At 42.2% G+C, this 20,452-nt stretch overlaps 1 protein-coding gene and 1 non-coding gene across 2 annotated transcripts in view; one reads left to right on the top strand and one right to left on the bottom strand.

Annotated features, from left to right (window-relative positions):
* LOC145406678 (DBH-like monooxygenase protein 1) overlaps positions 1-20,452 on the top strand; it is a 60,702-nt gene that overhangs the window by 19,925 nt on the left and 20,325 nt on the right. The window contains exons 2-8 of the mRNA XM_080277774.1: positions 1,436-1,664; positions 3,897-4,169; positions 4,872-4,960; positions 6,290-6,452; positions 10,882-11,032; positions 15,999-16,051; positions 19,573-19,727. Of these exons, the coding sequence (XP_080133900.1) occupies positions 1,436-1,664; positions 3,897-4,169; positions 4,872-4,960; positions 6,290-6,452; positions 10,882-11,032; positions 15,999-16,051; positions 19,573-19,727 (1,113 nt within the window). The remainder of the gene's footprint in view (positions 1-1,435; positions 1,665-3,896; positions 4,170-4,871; positions 4,961-6,289; positions 6,453-10,881; positions 11,033-15,998; positions 16,052-19,572; positions 19,728-20,452) is intronic.
* Positions 16,740-16,858, bottom strand: LOC145406993 (5S ribosomal RNA). Its single transcript, XR_013898658.1, has one exon. It is a non-coding gene; the product is annotated as a 5S ribosomal RNA (ribosomal RNA).

Raw genomic sequence — 20,452 nt, 5'->3', positions numbered from 1 at the left:
AAATTTTCTAACATCCCCATACCCCTGACAGTGGAAACACCACTTTGGGTTCGGAACATAAGGCTTCACAGGCAGAGAGAGCCAAGCAAGTTTCATGGAAGCAGGCAACGTTAAGCGGTCAAAGGTCAGAAACAGCGTCAGAGTCGGGGTCAGAATACCATCGATCTTCTTCTGTACCTGGTCAACCTTTACAACACCATAAGAGCATAGTTCTTCTAATAACTGTGACTCAGGGTACCGCAGGAGGTCCCGAGAGTAAATAACCCCCTTACTTTGGTTGAAGGTGCCATGGGGTACACTGGACATACTATTGCCAGATATGGAGGTCAGATTCCGGAGATGGGAACTTTCTACTGGGGAGGACACCTCAATAAGTAGGCTACCATCCACCTGGGTTGAGATCGCCGGTTCACGGCCCCAAGCAAAACAATGGCTCGGTGCAGTTCAAAAATATCTATATCCAGCACTGAACCACCAGCAGAGGGTTTCAGTACTAGATACTTAGTGAAGGTCTCAGGCTCATTCTCTTCCGAACTGAACCCCGGAGCCAAACCAACCCGACGTGACCTCCTATTCCTAGTTGAATGCTGGGTCAGAGGAGGATAGTCCTTTGGGACCTGGAAAGGCTCTAACGTGGCAATTAAAGAGGACGATTCCGCAGAATTACCAGGGACAGATGAGGTGTCGTCAACAGTATTTTTTGTTAAATAATCCATTAATATACGACAGAAACTTCATTCCCTCATCCCTCCACCCACCATGGAGCCCAACCAGGGAGGTCGTATCTCAGGGATAACACCACTGGTGACCCCAGAGGTAGCAGGAGAGTATACGCAGGTAACCACCAGGGGACCTGGGCAAGGGTGACTCCAGGACGGTAGGAGCCACCAGGCCCCACAGTGCCCACTTGACCTTAGCCAACGCATGACCAGCCGATTGACCTGGTTGGGCCCAACCAGGCCACCAGTCTAGCCAGAATAAGGGACCAAAGAGGTGTATTGCTAGCTGCAGGGCACATCGTGCAGCATCGCTCAACCTCCAGGACTCCCATCTCCCAGCACTACGGGACGCCACGCACGGGAAACACGTGGGGAGGCAACAGTCCCGCCCTATATGGAAAATGGGCTGGGGCTAACAATACCAGCAGGCCTCCTCTACCAATGATGTAGGGGATGCTTAGTCCACATGGCCAACAAATGCCAAACCCTACAAAAGTAGGCATGCCTCCAAAGTAGGTGGCACTGCCAACCACGCTTCAAGCCCCAACACCATGTCAAGGTGACCTCCTGCAGTGGGGGCATGCAAGTGAATGACAGGCACTAAATACACATGTGGAGTTAGCATGAATGATAACATCATCAATAGATTCAAGAATTTAATGATCCTCGTGTGGTCTATAGGTGTTAATCAAAACCTTTTTCTTGTCCCTCCCCAGTGTTGCAGGTATGGGTCTGACGGGGCTGTTGTGGTGGGTGGTGGCGGTGGCGGCTGTTATGACTGGCATCAGTGAGGCAGACAGACTCAACAGACCCAGGCTTGACGTGGCAGCTGAAGTGCAGCTGTGTTCCCTGCCCGCCCACCACCAAGCTGAGCACACACACCAGGCCGTGCTGGATCCTGACGGCGTTTTCACAGTGCTCTGGACACCGGACCTAAACAAGCAGGTTTGTGGGCCAAGAGGTCATTGTCTGAATTACATAGGAGCCTTAGTAGCATCTTTTTCTCCGTGATTTATTTTGGAAAATTATACCTCCCCAGGCAGCTGTGTGGGACAAATTCGCTCAGTGAAGCTGGCTGTATACCAGGCTTAACCCAGAGAAGTTAAATATAGTACTAATTCACAGTGACTGTATCCATCCCAATATACTAGGTATGCAGTTAACAGTTCTCCCACTTTCCTATTTTCCCTTGCATTGTTTTCTGCATCCTATCTCACCCCATCCTTAGGTGGAAAAAATAGGTCAAGATGACGACAGTGATGACTGCATCTCTTTTGTTACATATGTAATGTCTTTGTTTTATTCGTACGAATTACAGCAGTAAGATTTGATTTACCTGCTACACTGCCTATAGCACAACATGCAAATAATAACATTGACATTGTGTCAAGATCATTAGCACTTATGCCTGTCTCCAGCCACACCCCCTAAGGGGCAGTTCACAGCCCATCTAATTTTCCTCAGGGATCAGTTCTCCCATTGACCAGTTTTCCTCTTGGACTCATTTTTTGTCAAGAACGTACTTTCCCGCATGAACCTATTTTCCAGACTTACCTATTTTCCTTCATAAACATATTTCCCTCATGGACCTAATTTCACCATGGGCCTATTTATACCATGAACCTAGTTTCCCCATGGACCAATTTTCACCATGGACCTATTTTCGCCATGGGCTTTCCCGGCATGGACTCCCATCCTTTCTAATATTTATTGCTCACCTTGCAAATCATACAGAACCACGCCTGACCTATCACCATTGCCTGCACCAAAACCACTGCCACAGCTCACATTCTGAAGCTAAAGTCCTGTCTGTCAGAGGTTACCTTGATATGAGAGGTATGTACACAGGTCTATGTAGCAGTCTGTGCCAGTACATAACGCCCATGTCATTACATGGCAGAGACACACAACACACCCTGGCACATAAAACAATCACCATACAATATCAAACCTTCTACAACAATATCCTACTTCCAGACAATCCAACACAAGCAATCAAGAAACACCTATATACTCACTTGCAAGGCAATACCACACCTTGATCAGAGCGCTATATTGCAAGCCCCGCATCCTGACACCCACCCATTGGAGCTATACTTCAGCAGATCTGATCGAGATCATTTACCTAGGCTTAGATGAGGATATAACCCAGCCCTGTTTACCTACCAGGTCAGCTATGGGCTGGGTAGAATCACAGATGACACGTGCCCTGCTTGTAGAATAGGACCACACAACGTAACACATAATGGAGCACTGTACAGCACATGTCACACTAAGACATACACACAACATCACCAGTGTAGGACACCTATAGGACAACCCCATAGGGACAAGCTGCTTCCATGCGGTCGATGGATCTGCTCGGACAGATGGACCGGGGCTGAGCAGCAACAACAAAAGCTAAGTCAAAACACCACAATATTTGAACTATGAAGACAAACCGGAGGTAAAGCCCTCAGTTACTGACGCTATTATTTGATGCTCGAAATGATAGAACACATCTGAACTTTCTGTAACGTTGCTGACTACACTGTAATGTGGGATGCAGGCTAATCACATCGGCCAATTTCACGTGTTCCATAAGTGACCGTAGAAATCAGGGGCTTGCATATAATTTAATACTTTGCTTGCTGCTGAGGTACTTGAGCATTTTTTTTTCATCCTAGCAGCAGAGGATTTTGTTCAGCTGGGAGAGAAATCATAGCAATTGCTTCAAAAACCATCTCGAGTGACTCTTTCTCCCCTCTTGGTACGCTGAAGAATCAAATTAGGACAACACAAAACGAGTTTGTTCATCCCAACAGTCAAATGGTTAAGGCATACAAATCAGTTTCTGGTGTGTCAATGTTTCTCTGGGGGTATATTTTGTGAGAGATACATACCCGCACCTGAGGTTGGCTGAGGTTCATATTCTCGTCGAACGGAATAATGACTGTCGTGTTAGGTTTCCCCCTGACAATGTTGCCGTGTTAATTAATGCCTTATTTTGGTATTGCTAAGTGTCTCTATCACTGATGGGAGGTGGTGTGGGAGATCCATGCTGGCACTCGTGGCTAGCTAGGGTTTGTGTTTCCGGCCTATGTCGGGATGGCTGGTGTGTTATAATTTCCCTGACAATGTTGGTGTGTCAACGTTATGCTCCTTTTGGTATTCCTAAGTACCATTGTTCCGATGCAGGAGGTGGTGTGGGAGATCCATGCTCGCACCCTTGGCTGGCTGGGGTTCGGGTTCTCGTCTAATGGCGGGATGACTGGCGGGGACATGATCACCGCCTGGGTGAAGGACGGACGACTGTTCCTGCAGGACCGCCACGGCGTGGGTGAACTCACACCGCCCCTCGACGACCACGCTGACTGGCGGCCGCTGCACGCACACGAGAACGACACGCACACCGTCCTTGTTGTGGCCAGGGACATCAACACCTGCGACCCGCACGATTACGTCCTTACAGTAAGTGTGCGATTGCAGTTGTTGGAAGAGACTGAGCAGGCCCACGATAAGGATATACCAGACCGATTTACCTGGGCGAACATCACAGAGTCGAGCACACTTGACATATTGTGTTGCTGCCTCTGTTGTATGAATGTCGGACAGTGTGAAATTATGTTGTATAGTTGAGGTATGGCGCTACATACTGTATATGTGTCACCTGCAGAGTTAAGGAGGCGCCACACGAGCAGTTTTGTGGCAGGTTTTCTCAGGTAACTCGATGATGGTGGTAGCTTTTCATAGGTTGCCCGTGGCTGTGAAAGTTTGTGTTAAAATATTCCCTTGAAAGTTATCAAGAGATGTTGCGAGGACAATGTTCCTAGAAAAAAAAATGCCAGAAAACCTGCTCGTGCGACTATGTTTGACCATTCTTGTGTTTCTGAGTTGCCAATGGGTGAGGGGTTTTGCTCTGAGTAGGGGCATTCAGTTATATGCAAGTTGCTTAATGTTTCTTAATTTTGTTTTTTCTTATCACCAGTTGATTTTTTGTTAAGTTTAGGAGAGACCACTTGTATTAAAAGATTTAACGACGGCAATATATAAACCGTCTACTTGGAAAAAGTCCCTCCTAATATGAATAAAACAATCAAGCAAGAATAAAAACGGAAAATAGATATAACTGAAATGGCGGGACTAGACGCTGTGCCAAATTTTCCACGACAGAATGACACTGTGCGGCTGCTGTACGCGTGGGGAGACAGCGACCCCAGTGACGAACACCCTTCCTACCACGGTCCTCATCGGGGAAACAAGTAAGTCACTGATGTCATGAGTATGTCAGTTGGCCAAGTACCATACTCTGTTATACTATCTTGGCCTGAACTTTCCATATCTCCAAAATGAATGCTGAACTGTAAGTATACATCAGCACTAGAATATGATGCCTGTCACAGAGAAATGTTATAAAAGGAATGTAGAACCGTAGCGCTGGATTTTTCTACCACTGAGTTATAAGAAATTAGCTTCAAAAGCATGAAAATCTGGGCCAAGTTAGAGTAAACGAAGTATAGTGCATTTTCACGACCAGTCCAGGCTGACTGGGTCAGTTTCATGGGAGTTCTGGCGAAGCAGTTTAGCCTGTCTAGACTGGACTACTCGGCCCGTCTTCTGGACTGAACTGACGAGCTGCTTGTACACAAAGCTGCACTTTAGCACCAAGCGAAAAAGGTAGTTTTTGGTAGAGGGTAAAAGGCTGATAGCATAAAGACTGTCACTATGCTCAAAAGATAAATGTTAAAACAAAAATGGATTTCACATAATTGACAGCCAGTACTAATGTGGTAAGGTGATGATTATAATGCAGACTCTTAATGAAATTAATGATCACTAAGACCTAAACTGAAATCACTTATTTATTCCTAAACTAATGGAAAAAATATGTCTGGAGAAAAATATAATTTTTTTAGTCTCAAGGGAATATAAAAAGTAAAGACGGCAGTAGCAAGTATTTCTCAGTAGTAATTCCTCAAGGATGAGAACTGTAACACTGGTTTAAGTCAATTCTATTTCAGTCTTGCACTAACACTGTGTGGTAAGAATCATGGTATTATGAATGATGGTGAACAACTACTAAATTATTGTACAGTAGAAGCAACCGTGCATTAATAACTGACATTAATGATTTACCTGACGTATTATCTTTCATTATTTTTTTACATAACTCAGTTAATTGCTTCCTTGTTGCTCCCACTTGTTTCTCCCATTCAAAAGGAGCAACGTTCAGGAAACGACTAGTCTCAGTCCATTCTCACAAGCATCTAGAGAGGCCCCGACAGTGCAGATCCACCTGAACTGGCCCAAAGAGCCCGAAAAATTTGCCTCACTATAATCGTATACATTTGTTTTTGTCTACCTGGTTTATATGCATTGCTGCCATGAGTCTTCGACACTAATAATTGTTGTTCTGTGCATTTTTGTGAACTTTCTTCGTATTATGTTACAACTACCTCCCTTTCCTTGGGGGAAGCAGCCTAGGTATATAGATAGATGTTACAATGAATGTTTTGTACAGTTTACCTTGTCTTTAGGCCTGCGTACCCTGCCTGCCTCTGTGTACCCTCATAAGCCCTTATTTTCATCAGGTTCGCCTATGTGTTGATGCCATTCTACCAGGAGATGGTGCCAGAGGATGCGCAGGTGTGGCGAGTGAGTCAGAGTGTCACAGTGCCACACACGCAGAACACATTCTACTGGTGCCACGTTGAGAAGATACCAAAGTGGCAAAAGAAACACCATTACCTTGGGGTGAGTCCTGTCGCTGTATAGACACTACTGGAATACATGACAGCAGAGGCCCGTGTCTCAATCAGCAATAAAACCAGAGTATACAGAAATATTACATTCTGAAAACGGTACCGGAGAACAATGTATTCTTCCTGTCGTGTTCTTCCTGTTCTTTATCTTCTGGGTGAAAAGTTTGATTTAAACCTTTTTCTCACTTATCTTACCTCGCGTACAATGCCCGCTTTCACAGGCTGTACTCTTTCATCCTATCCGATCTTATTTACCCAGCCCCACCTTTTCATAACTCCTGCCTTTCAGTAAATACATGAGCGAATGCATGAAGAAAAAAAATAAAAAAAATAAAAAAATAAATTTTAATGAAAAGAGTGGCAACATTTGCAAGAAAATTGATGATATTTCCCAAAGTTTGTTACTCACGCGCATATACATGTATCTATTTGTAACTCATTTGGATAGAATCACAGAGCAATCAGAGTAGGGGTCATATTCAGACTGAACTCACCTCTACTGTAACCCGTTCGAAATTACGGTACTGGCTGCATTTTGCCACGATAGGGTCTCGCAGCAAGTCACGTATGATCCTTGCCGTGTACAGTGGATTCGTTGTTTTTCGCATTGATTTCGGGTTATGCGGCCATTCTGTTGCACTGTGGTATTAAGGTGCAAATTATTCCTTCACAACATAAGGGATAAACTGCACTTCTTGTTGCTTTTTCCTGCTTACCTTCCTCTTCAACTACTTGCCTTTCTTCCTACCTTAACCCCGTGCCTGCCTCCCTCACTACCTGCTTTCATACCTACCAACTTGTATACCTACCTACCTCCCTGTCTGCTCCCCACTCCACCTTCTTACCTACCTACCAACCAACCTACTCCCGTCCCCTAACTCCCTACCTGCTTACTTGCCTCCCTCCCGACCTCCTTACCTCCTTGTCTACAAGTTTACATACTTCTCCACTTTCAGACTTTCCTGCCTACCCACAGCTCTACTTCCCTACGTATTTGCCTGACCACTTATTGAGGTAGCGACACAGGCCGGTATTTAAAGTTTTTGCAGATTGCCAGTTTATAGTGAGTTGTATCAAAATTATGATGAGGGCATAAATTACAGCATGTTGACATCCCTTACCGATTATACAGACATACAGACAGTTGTGGTCACTGTGACTTTGGGCATGTCCATCAATGCGACAGGCGCACAGCGTCAGATGGAGAGGATTCACTCAACACCTCAGTCTTCTAAATCGGTCCATTACTGTGTTTCCCTTGACAACGGCCTCTAGAGCGCGGACGAAAGAACGGACGGAAACTCTCATCCCGGCTCAGCGCCCTTAGGCCCTCAAACTTTATCTCTGGAAACCCGTCCTTTTATTGGGATGGGTGTTTTTTAAAGTCTACGAACAGACTGGGTGTTTTGGTGTCTGATGATTTCACGATCGTCTTTTGGTTGTTCTGTATCCGTCTTTTTACACTCTGGGGAATATAAAATGCAATCAAGGGTTCAAACTGAAAATATAAAAACTGTCTCGAGATATCAGGTCCAGATAAAATATATGCATGGTAATTTTCAGACTAATCAGCCCAGAAATAAAGTTACGAGGCCGTGGCAACAAGTGGTGGTAAGAACAACAAAAGTAACACAAAAAAACACAGAAAAGAACATTGCTTTGGGAAATGCAACAAAACACTTCCTCTTGGGAGAGGAAACAAGAAAACAAATGTACACTGTGCTCATATAGGTTCACTTTGCATATCACAGTGCAAGTGAATAAGATGATGATGATGAAGAAAAAAATTGGAAATTTTAGTATGAAAAGGACTAATTTTTTGCTCCTGGCTTTATACGAGTAAGGTTCGCCTGATCGGTGATTGGGTTTGATGGAGTCTGAGTGACCTCAGCGGACCAGAAGTTAAATAACCCTCTTGCACACCATAAGTTTTCAAAAAGTTTTGCTTCCACGCAGAGAACCAAAACCTTGCTCAGGCTGGCTCTGCTTGCACAGCAAGGGAAAAATTTCTATAGCCCAATTTACCCTCGGAAAGTTCTTCTATTGTTGTTAATCTCTTCCCATCATCTTCGTTGATGTTTATTCTATCAGATAAGAAAAAAAATAAATAAAACAGATGAATAAATGTACAGAAATGAAGCGTGAATAAACCTTATTTACATGAAAACTAGCTTCTCATAACTTCCCAACATCACCGTGAAAAATTTTTCCCATGACGCACAGCTGCAAAGGACATGTCTATATGCAGAATTGCACGATCTTTCGTCTGTGAAAATGTCAAGTTGATACGTCCAATAATTTTCGAGTAAATCGAAAAAACTACAATAATCGCCTAAAAACCTGTGATTTGTGTATTATTTCGTATATTGTCAGTGACACTGTAACAAATATAAATGTAAACTCTAACCAGTTTTGTAGCCTAGAGGTTAAGAAAGCCCATGATATAATTCACAGTGTTATAACCATTATTGTTATAGAGAAAATGAATTTTGAAAAGTTACGATGGGTTGCATGCAGTTTGCGCACAGTGACAGCACGTACGTTCAGGCCCATAGGCTGAGTATGTTCGTCTTTTGTAACTTTTCTCCAGTTATTTTCACACATAGGTTACTTTGCTTTACAAAAGTATGCGTAAGTAATCATCAGCTTGATCAAGCTTTCTTCACATTTTTTATGCGACCTATACTTTACAAGTATAATGACAGAGAACAGCAGTGAAATCCACCACGTTTTCCCTATGAGAAATATATAGTAAACACACATTTTATACCTTACAATACAATAGTATAAAAACTAGACAAATAAGCCGGTTACTCATGTTCTCTAGCAGTGTTGTGGTGTTTCTTGAGAGGAGATGGAGCTGCAGAGGAGGACAGGTACGATCACAGCCTGTGTGTGTGTGTGAGTATTTGTGATGTGTGTGTGTGTGTGTGTGTGTGTGTGTGTGTGTGTGTGTGTGTGTGTGTGTGTGTGTGTTTGCAATGTGATTTACTGTGATGGTTGTAATGAAGATGGTTGTGGTGGTGATGGTTGTGGAGAAGATGGTTGTGGTGCTGCTGCTGCTGATGATGATGGCTTATATTCAGGGGGAATGAAGTCTGAAGGGGACAGTGACTTTCCTGATTTAGCTGGGGAAGATGATATGGAAATATCTTGGATGGATGGTGAGATGCAGGTGATTTCAAGTGTGGTGAGAGTGTAGGATGACTATGGGGAAAGAGGTCAGTGCTTGTGGTGGTGGGGGGGGGATGATAGGTGGCGATAATGCAGCTCAGTCTCCAGGGTCAGGGTGGTTTCAGTGGTGGCAGTGAAGGCAGCGGTGTCTGGGGTGATAGGAATGATGGCAGGGATGGTGGTAGTCTCTAGAGAGGTGAAAAATGTCGTCAGAGTGATGGCGGTAACAGGAGTTTTAGTAACACCAGTGGTGGCAGTGGTGAAAGGAGTGGTGGTAGTGATGGTGCTACTACTACTCTCTGGTGTGCTTATCTCCGCGGCCTTGACCTGGGGTTTGCGCTTATCACTCCTCAGGTCAGATTTCCCCCTCGCTCTCCTGCTCCTCACTCTCTCCTCCTCAATATATTCACTATCTGTTTCACTATCACTTTCCTCACTCTCACTGCCACTGAACAAGTATTTCTATACAGTCCTTCTCGGATAACTTCTTGCAAGACATTTTTTCCGTAGTGTAATACTGCAACGGACCGGTAAAAATCAGTTATGAATTTTCAAATCTGGCTTTCCCTGAAAAAATATAAGAATACACTTTTAACGTTCTTCACAAGCACACTGCACTATATACAACACAATATCACTATACACACGTAAGGTATGGGCGGTGCGGTAATAGCAAACGCGGGTTTAAATGCCCGACGTGCGCTCACACACCCTTTGAGCCTGACTGCCAGGAGAGTACTGAGCTAAATATAGGCCGCTGGCTCCACCGATAAGCTCCCGGGTGTTGCCATTATTTCCCCTAGACCTGGCTATCCTCAGCTTTGACTCAACCAAATTTGACACAAATCCATCCACAGGAAAAGTTTCTACTACCATTTATAGGGAAGTTGCATCATGTTGGGTCATCTGTCACTTCAGATTGCAAGGCTTATGATTCACGTTGTGTCATCTTGCATGAAGAGGTTAAAAACAGCGGTCTTGAAGTAAGTCAAGTAAATTTTAATAAAAATGCTTTCACTGAATATATTTAACCTGAACTGATTATGCACTTGACCTGAGGTAACCTTGAAGAACATAAATTAACCTGATTGTGCCCAGACGTATTTAAATTACTTAAAATGACTAGAATGAATGTAAGCAAATATGAATACTGCTGAATGGATGTTAATGGGTGCATAATTTATTTATGGGTGCATTTACTGTATGTTCATGCATGTATTTTGTTCATGGCTTTATTACTTCTACAGTTCAGCTTGAAATATGGGAGGAACGCTCGTAGTAACCTTCATCACGTTGTGGCGTTTGAGTGCCACACGCAGGACGGGACTGATGCAAGCCGGACTTTGGAGCAGTATGTGGGTCACCCAGGCTATGAGTGCTACACACCCAATATGCCAGGTAGGAACTGTACAACTCCTTGCCGGTGAAACAGTGACATTGCCCTGTCCCTATTACGCACACTTCTGGTTGTTTCTTGTTGACGGGTCATGAGGGAGAGGAGGATGAAAGCAGACAACGGTAGTGAGGGGATGATGGCAGGATGAACTGACGGCAGAATGGAGCAGAAGTAATTCCTGGTAGAGAGAGAGGAGGAAGTGAGAGTTGTTTTACCGCTATTTCTTTTCATGAAGACTATTATGAAACAAACATTAACTTGCTACGATTTTTGTGAATCCAGGAAAGCTAGTGAAAAGTATTGCACAAACCAACACCTAACCAAAGCTGAAAACACCCTCACCACCATTTCACGACTCATATTTGCTAAGGGATGCGTGGGATACAGGACTGGAAAACGACATTCTTCGGGTTTTGAAAAATTGTGCAAAACAAAAGGGTCACCTTCCAGCAACTTTTTCATTAATTTTAAGCAATGCATTTTTCTCTTTTCCATTTTTTAAAAATGGCAATAGCTTCTGTGATCAAGTCTGTTTGTATAATGTTAACAAGTAGCCTCATGCCACCTGATCCTATTCTAATCAAACTTGGCACATATACTGTGGGTGGGTTTGGAAAAGAAGTCATGTTTTTTCTTTACTGAACAATCAAACATCAAGGTCACAGGCCGAGGTCAAAGTTCGTGGTACAGTGTCGTGACGCAGCATTAGCTACCTCATTCATATTTTTTCCGTTTATTTATCAGATTTAGCATAAACACTGTGTAGTGGTTTGGGAATAACTTACTGGATTTTGAAAGAGAATGAACAGAATTTAAGGTAACGAGTCAAGGCCAAAGTTCTAGGTGCAGCATTAGGGAGTGGGATTATCTCTTAATCAGTAATGCAGTCTGAATCAAACTTGGCACATGAGTTCTCCGGCTGTGTGCAAGGAGGGCCAGTGTCTAAAAATATACTAAATTTGAGTTTCGCCAAAGAAGTACCATCGTAAGTGACATTGCATTCAGTGGTAAAAACGCCAATCTCTTGACTCATTGGGGAAGGTTTCACATGTACCTTACAAAAGTATAATGAAAACCTGAATTTATAACGGGGTTTGGACAATGACCCTACTTGCACTCGGCTGGAGAATTATGTGTGGGGACGCAGAGATGTAATGATATTTTTGAACAGATCAGTGGTAGGTCAAAGTGGAGGTAAAGGTCAAAGTCTGAATGCAGGATCATGCTCATTGTCTCAGAGCTTTTTATTTTTCTGGTTATGTAGCTTTGAATGGAATTTGCTTCGCCAGTCTCTGTCCAGTTTTAATGACCTTCCAATAATTATTCCCTTATGGAATTTCAGATAATTTGGTGACGGAAAGTCGTCCTCTGTGTTATTTCAGTGTTCACACAAACCCCTTTTTAGAGGGTTCATTTCTTGTACTCAATAAGCATTATTCATTTCCTTGTTAAAACTTTAATAATTAGCAGAAAAGCACCAAACTACTACCCTTTCCAAATGCACAAACTATTTCATTATGTTTTACGGTCAGTGATTACTTTTCAGATATATAAGTACAATAAAAGAGACACACTTTTTTTTCCTTAATTATTATCATATCTTTTATGGGTCCGAATCTCTTTAAGTTGCTTTTCTGGGCATCATTAATAAAGGATACAAAAACGAAGCAGATAGAATCGCTTTGAAAACATTCATATGGGTAATTGCGTACATCAGTGGACAATGAACTGGGTAGAGGAGCTATGAGGGAGAGATATGGCAGTGGTTTGATCATTGTTAAGTTACCAGAAATCTCAGCTTCAATATTTGGACGGGAACTTGATTTACATCTGATAAAAACCACTTACTTTTGCATGGAGTGATGCCTTTGCCATGTGCAGTAATTAGCAATGTAGTTTCAAAAGATAGTTCCGCACGGGGACTAGAGAATGAAGTTGTCGACAGTGCGGCAGTATTACCCCAACTGCTGCTGGTCTAGAAAAAATAAAGTACTGTGGACATTCATAGGACATGACTGGTAAATGTAAATACCATCATATCACTTAAACATTTATGGTGAATGTGTTATCTACATAGCTTATAGGTATCTCTGTACCAGTTGCTGAATGCTTGTCTACTATGACGAACAGAAACTAGGACAAATTAAATTTATTTAACACAGACGTACCCTATTACAGAGTAGTAGTACAACATAAACCACAGTAGTATTCACAACCACATATGCTGCTAACGAACTCAGAAGCTGAGAGATGCCATCATAAATAATATTGGCTTCTGTGGTACTAACAATACTGGGATGTGGATTAAGCTTGTATTCACACACTTGACGTGCCTAAGATGGTGCTGGCATTGCAATCTTGTTCTTGTTCGGGACTAGACATGATGGTGCACTCTCTTATGTCAGACTGACTGCAGTATCGTATGTTTCAAACATTTTAAACTATATCTCATCAACACCGCCAGCCTCATAACACTACTTCAGACGTAAGTGTTGTGGTTTCAAGGTCTCCACAAAAAGAAAGAAAGACCTAGATTAAGAAAACCCTGTGTCACTAAATAAGGGCCACACGAACACTCACCGAGATTTAATTTCTATAATTCTGGGTTCCACCTCCGGCAAAGTCCTGACTGCACATAGGCTTATTTTTTATGTTCAGTGTATCTTTGCAACCCTATCTATCTGTCTCGAAATGATCAGATCTTGAATTTGGCTCTCTCTTGTATTTTGTTTTTCTCTTGGAAGGAACAGTTATTGCGGGCTCGTGGCCTTTGGTTCCTTCTTCCTATCATTAAAAAAAAAAAAAAACAGGCATATCACTGTGCTGATTCTTTCCCTTCCTGTGTGTGTGTGTATGTGTGTGTGTGTGTGTGTGTGTGTGTGTGTGTGTGTGTTCTGGGATTCACTTCTGTATCCATAACTGTGGTTTGGTCTCGGAACTGTTACAAGGCCTGAACCCTTTCCAGAGGGCCAGCTTTGGAGATAGATGCCAAGGTCGCGTCCGAGGCCACGAGACGGAGGCCAGGCCTCAGTCCCAGGCCTAATTCACACCTGTGATATGTCCGTTACTTTCCTCCATGACACATTATAAGTAAATCGCCTGTGGGCAGAGAAACATACATGAGTCTCTCAATATTCGTCAGCAGAGGAAAAGAAATACAGAAAAGGGCGAAGTTTTGTCCTTGACTATACACTTGTGTGCCATAGTTTCTGCTCATCTTCTAATCCTGCCGCTGTCTAGAGGGAAGCCGTAGCCAGAGTTTCACACCCAAGGAAGACCCTGGATGGTAGTCTGGAAAAAATTTACGATCGACTCCTTGTCGTAAACAAAATTTGTTTTAGAAGGAAGTAGAGGGAAAGAAGAGTTATGAGTCCTTCCAAGTATACTATTTCTCCTACGAAAAACATACATCCATTATGAGAACAAAATTATTGCTGGCTACATCTGTTTTATGCAGGGAGAACATGGAAATAGAGTGCATAGCCTTCCCGTGCCTATAGTTCATTTTACAAAAATAAACCTGCCACAGCAAGGAATCGGTCGCAGATATGTCTGTGAATCCCACACCTGCTGTTCACTGCTAAGGTGGTAGTTAGAAGCTTTGCTAAACAGGAACAGCTTGCGCTGACACTATTGCAGTCTGGAAAAGCTACGAATCACTGTATGGTTTTTGTTGCAGTCAGGGGTACGGGTAGAGAGTTAGCAGAACTATGGCTCATGTGTATAGGAAGAAATCATATCTCTTCACAGTTTTGTCTCACAGTTATTTAAAACTAGCGAAACACGCCAAACTCCTAACTCCTACAACCCGAAAATGATTGTACTCAGCTTGGGAAAGACTTTTTAAGCTGGAAAGATTTTATTATACAATTTCATGAACTGATTAACTACTATGGTACTCTAACCTAAGTCGCCTGGCAGTAGGAAGAACAGAGTACAAAAAGACGTCCTCAGGCTAAAGAGGTTAAAACTTGAATCGAGAAAGAGAAGGCAAGCCCCAGATCTTTGACGATGTTTTCTGAACCATGTGACGGATACAGATGGAGAAGATTTAGATTTATACCTGTCAACTGTTCGAGGGTCACTGTGACAGACAATCAATGTTTGTTGTCTCAGTTTTCGTCAGAGCACGACCCTGTTTTTTTTTTCATTTTTTTCTTTTTTCTTTTTTTTTTTGGCTAGTTGCATCCGGCATCCATTATTGCAGGTACACATTATCTGTCTAGCGACGCACTCACCGGGCTTTTCTCTCCAATCGGCGGCAAAAGGAAAATATTATCTGATACTTTCACTCCTTCCTGTATCCAGATGGTCGCCTCAGGATCTATGTTAGTGTGCATTTCCCTTTGCCTATGACCTCCAGTATTCTAAGCGCAAAGTGTCCAAGCATCTCGAAATGAATGGCTTTTTAAAATGGATTTTTTTTTTTTTCTCCTGTAAAGAACAACTCTTCCTCAAACTTCCAGCCTTTGGTCTTTGTAGCTGTCTCCAGGTCCCCATCTATAACGAGTGCACTAGTCTGACCAGCCGGAACGTGTGTTGCGTCTCCATATCTTTGCTGACTGCGCACTGTATTATGGGATGCAGGCTAATCATATCTATCACAGGCGTTCTATAAATATCCTTCAAAAATTTGAGTCTTGGGTCTTGCCTTTCTGCCTCCGATTAAAACTTTAAGCACAAGTCCTTAGTTGTGTATGATTACTCTGTTATAATTTTATCTTCGTTCACACGGCTACTAAACACAACATAGCGACACTGAATGAAAATGAATGAACACACACACACACACACACACACACACACACACACACACACACACACACACACACACACAATTATTCCTGATGATAGAAGCACCTTCATAACCAAACTAGAATGAAAATGAAGAAAAAATATTCCTGATGTTCCTCGCGTTTGGAGACTTTCATGAAAAAAAGTTAATATCTTTTATGAATTCTTCCTCAGAACACCTCTACCAGTGCAACCGCTTCTTCATCCTCTGGGCCATCGGCAGTGAGGTAAATGATTTGAGGTGAACAGAAATGAAGGCAGACAAGCGCTAAAAACATAAGTAGGAAACACTGGAACTTTGTCTCTGTTTTCACGTTATAATATCGCTTTATGAGTCTAGTCTGTCTTCGTTTCTGAGCGCCCTAGCTGACCACTTCTTGTACAGATGACTGAAACTGCTATTGGTATATTCTAAACCCTGTGACGAGGACAAATATTTTGACTTATTATATTCTCCTGATGTTTATACTCAGCTTAGGAGTGGATTCTCGTCGTCTAAGGGTTCAGTAAATAACCATAATTTAGAAACGTTATATATAGTCTTTGTCTATAACCTTGCACCTGTCTAGTATTGTCTGTCTGAATACTGTCATTTCAGAATAAGGAGGTTAGAGTTTTGTTAATCTTAATTTAGCCCGTTAAATATGCTGGTGTAATTTTCCCTTCTTCTTGCTATAGTTGGTTAATATGTATTCAGTATAAGAGACTCCCTGGCGCTGAATGTGTTAGCAACAATCCTCAATAATCACTTCAGCACTATGACGTTCAGTGTTCCATTTTTGTTTCTTTTTTTTTTCATTCATTGCCAGACGCCATGTATCCCAAACGGGGTGGCCAAGGGCTTAGAGTTAATTGTTTTACAGGGAGGGGCACTAATCCTCCACCAACCCCACTTGACACGTAGGGAGAACGTTATGCCAACAGCATCTGGTGTTCCCAGGCGGTCACCCATCCAAGTACAAACCAGACCCAACGTTGCTTAACTTCGCTGATCGGACGGGAAGCGGTGTACTCAACGCGGTATGACCGTCTCCAGTCGATTTCATTAATCTTTGGGAAAGAATGGGTTAGAATAAGAGAATTAGTGTTAAAATTTCTTTTACTAATATAATTTTCGAGTAGATTACTTTAAAAATTTCATTCTTTGCTATATTCTTTGGTCATAAAGTGAGGCCAACCAATTAAACAGTCGTTCTTAAGGAGCGTTTGTCACGGCACACATTACTCGTGTCAATAAAAATGTTGTTGCTTCTTTGTTTATATACACACACCACAAAGCCAGCCAGGAGACAGGATGTGTGTGCTGGGCAATCCCCAGGTCCTGTTCTCCCCTCTTACTATTTTTTAACCAGCCCATACCCCACTGACCGGGCTAATGTATGGCCCGGCCTGCACTATATGTGCAGGAAATCTTTAAACGAACGAACGAACGATTTGTTTATACTGCGGTATTGTCCATTTGAAGGGTAATTTACCAAGAAATTTAAAGACAAAAAACTAATTGTTATTATTCATCTACGCAACATATTTTGGGCAAGAAATAATATGTTCTTAAATTCTAAAAGTTCAAGATCTGTGTCGTACATATAAGCAAGAGAGTTTAAATGTTTAAAAATGCATTTTTTTTTTTTTCTTGTGCCCAGAAGTCAGTAAAATGGTTTCGAAACAAACAAAATTGATCAACAAATAGCCAATTTGTGGAACATTTTATACTGAAATTTAGTTTTTCGGGACAGCCCACTGAAAGATGACAACACATTTGTTTCATATTCTGATTTAATTCACCTAGACACATGAAATTTGACATGGATATGCTATTATGAGGGTGAAACATTTTTAAATTTTGGTCAATAAATACTTGAGTTACACCAGATTTTTTTAAGGACGGCTCATTGAAAGAGGACAACTCATTTTGCCTTATCTCCTGGTCTAATTCTCCCAGACATATGAAATTTGACACAGAAGTACTATTATGCTGAACGGCAAGCGTGTATGATTATGAAAAATGGTGCGCTAAACATTATGCATGCTATATACCTTACTGGAAAATATTGGTGGCTGCAGGTATACATGAAATACAGAATGTGGGATATGCAATTTGTGTCTTGGTTTTTACTAGTGATAGACATTACCCCAGGTGATCATTAAAATAGCAGCTTCAGCATAGATTTCTGTTAAGTTTTGTTTCTGAGCTTCACATTCCACTGACTCCAGGCCTGTCCTGCACGACGCATCCATAGTATGAACGGCAAAATAACCTATTTATAAGCAGATAATTGGTCTTATTATACATCAGAACAATCTGAAGTCAATACTGTATGTAACGAAAAGGCAAATATAATAATAGATTTTTTGCATATTTTCCCACGACAAATGCCCCGTAACATGTAGATCTGCACTGATACAGCAGTCACTGTACTGTCATACGTTTTACTTGACCTAAGTTTTCCATGCACTGTACTGTTATTGCTGTATACTCATTGCTACGAGTCTTCGTGCCACTTCTTTCCTTTTATGACGTAGTTTGTATCTGTAACAAACAAGAAGGACAAAATAAGAAGGGATAATAGGCAAGACAAATCACTGAGGAAGAGATGTTACGAAATCTCCCAGGCCCTCGTGCTTCATATGGAAGCGCCAGGGCCTGGGACTGAATCTCTGCCAGGCCAGTGTGATTATTTTGTTTAGTTTCATTTCGGTTATTACATTGGTTGGCAGCGGTGTGGGATGTGAGGTGAGGCATGGAGGGTAATGATGTTGGTTAGCTGACAGTGTCCTAGTCCTTACATCCCGGGAATCAGCTGTTCAGTGTGGTCCACAGCGTCCCCAGTGGTGGCCTCCAGTGTTACACTGCCATGTTCAAAAATCACCAAATTAATCACCAAGGGGAGAACATGGTTATGTAATGGGGTCTTTAATAGCCTGAGTTGCCTTGAGGTACAGTGGGAATCCTCTCCTTGGCCCAGTGGTAACGTGCACACCTATGAAGCACGAGGGCCTGACATCGAATCACGGCCAAGACCAGTGATTCATTTGTTAAGTTTCAGTTCAGTTATTACATAAAGAATTCTAAGTCACTTATAAAACTTTTAGTCTAAGAGTCTTCATCAACATGGCTTAAAAGTTTTTGTAAATATGACTTAGAAATCTGAATATGAGCCCTGAACCAAACAATGGGCTTTAAAAGGCACTTTCTGCCTTTAACTTGCCATTCAAAAAGAATCTTACTGTTTATAATAATTCCTAACTCAATGATTTTTCCAAATATGACTTAAATTTCTACTGACCACGGGGGAAGGAGGGGGGGGGGACTGGGAAAGCCTCTGTGACTGTCCAAGAAGCTCTGGGGAGGCTTCAAAAAGCTAATTTCAGATTAGCCTGAAAGTAAATCAGTCAGTAAGTAACTCGGTAACAAAGGCATTTCTCGGCCGAACCCTAGAAACGTCTGGCAATGAATCGCTGAGGAAGAGGAATTACAAAATCTCCCAGGCTAAAGGAAATAAAGCTAGGAGAAAATAAATAACTCTAGAAGATATATTACGAATCTCTCAAGCCAACAAGAGGATGGTCCAAGAGGATAAAGCTTATATACCACCACTACAGCAGTCTAAATCCAACTGTTACAGATTTTTTATGAAGAGAGGACACCTGTGATCTGGTGTATGTTTTTTTTTTATTTGTTTTTCCTTCCCTTATTCTTCTGAAAAACAAAGAAAATAATAATAACGCATGTGACGTGTGTTCCTAGGGTGAGATCCTGCCAGAGAGGGTTGGTATTCCCATGGGTGACCAGCACGGGGGCTCCACCTACCTGATGTTCGAGACCCACTACGACAACTACATGCTCAAGAAGGGAGTTACCGTGGACTGGGCCATGGACATCTACTACACGGACAAACTGAGGTAATTAATTCAGATACTCGGGAATCAGCTCATACGTCGCTGTGATTCAAGGCCATGTTTGTAGAGTTCATTGATTTATATACTCTGCTTTTACCCACAGTCAAAATGAATATTGTTACACCTTTCTGTACAGATTATTGGAAATTTCACCACATTCGTTTTTCTCTTGTGCCTTGATGGAGTGTGAAGTAAGATCGGAAACTAAGATTAACCTTAGTTTTTGTCTCTTCTACTTCTTATTTTCTCCTGCCTAATATTAACCTGAAATTTTATGTCTTTAACTAATATTCCTCGGCCAAGAGAGGCTTGGTATACATCTCTGCCCACAAACTATTCTCACTGAGGAAAGAGACTGGCGGACATGACCCAAGCTTGTCGTATATACAGCGGAGCACTAGGCTAACTTTTGTCCCTAAGAAAACGATCTTTATTCTTAAGAAACCGAAAAAAAAAGAAGATCGTCTTACTATAGCACGAACTTCACCCCAACCCTCAGCACTTAATGGACATGTCTGACTGTTAGCTTGAACAAAAGTTTACAATAAAAATACGAATCGCTGGAAAACAAAGTGAGAAATTTTGATAGCATTCCTCTGGGCAAATTATCCCGTGATATCGTCTTTCTACTGCCAGTGACGTCATGCGTGGGGATTAACTTTTTTTTTTGGGGGGGGGAAAGGGAGGGAGTGAACCAAGGGCTGACCTAGTATTCTTTACACCCTTTA

This window comes from Coenobita brevimanus, chromosome 71 (genome assembly GCF_032717465.1).
Source record: "Coenobita brevimanus isolate Jiangsu-jjx chromosome 71, ASM3271746v2, whole genome shotgun sequence".
In the NCBI taxonomy this organism is placed as follows: Eukaryota; Metazoa; Arthropoda; class Malacostraca; order Decapoda; family Coenobitidae; genus Coenobita; species Coenobita brevimanus.
This window is presented reverse-complemented; position numbering and strand designations above follow the sequence as displayed.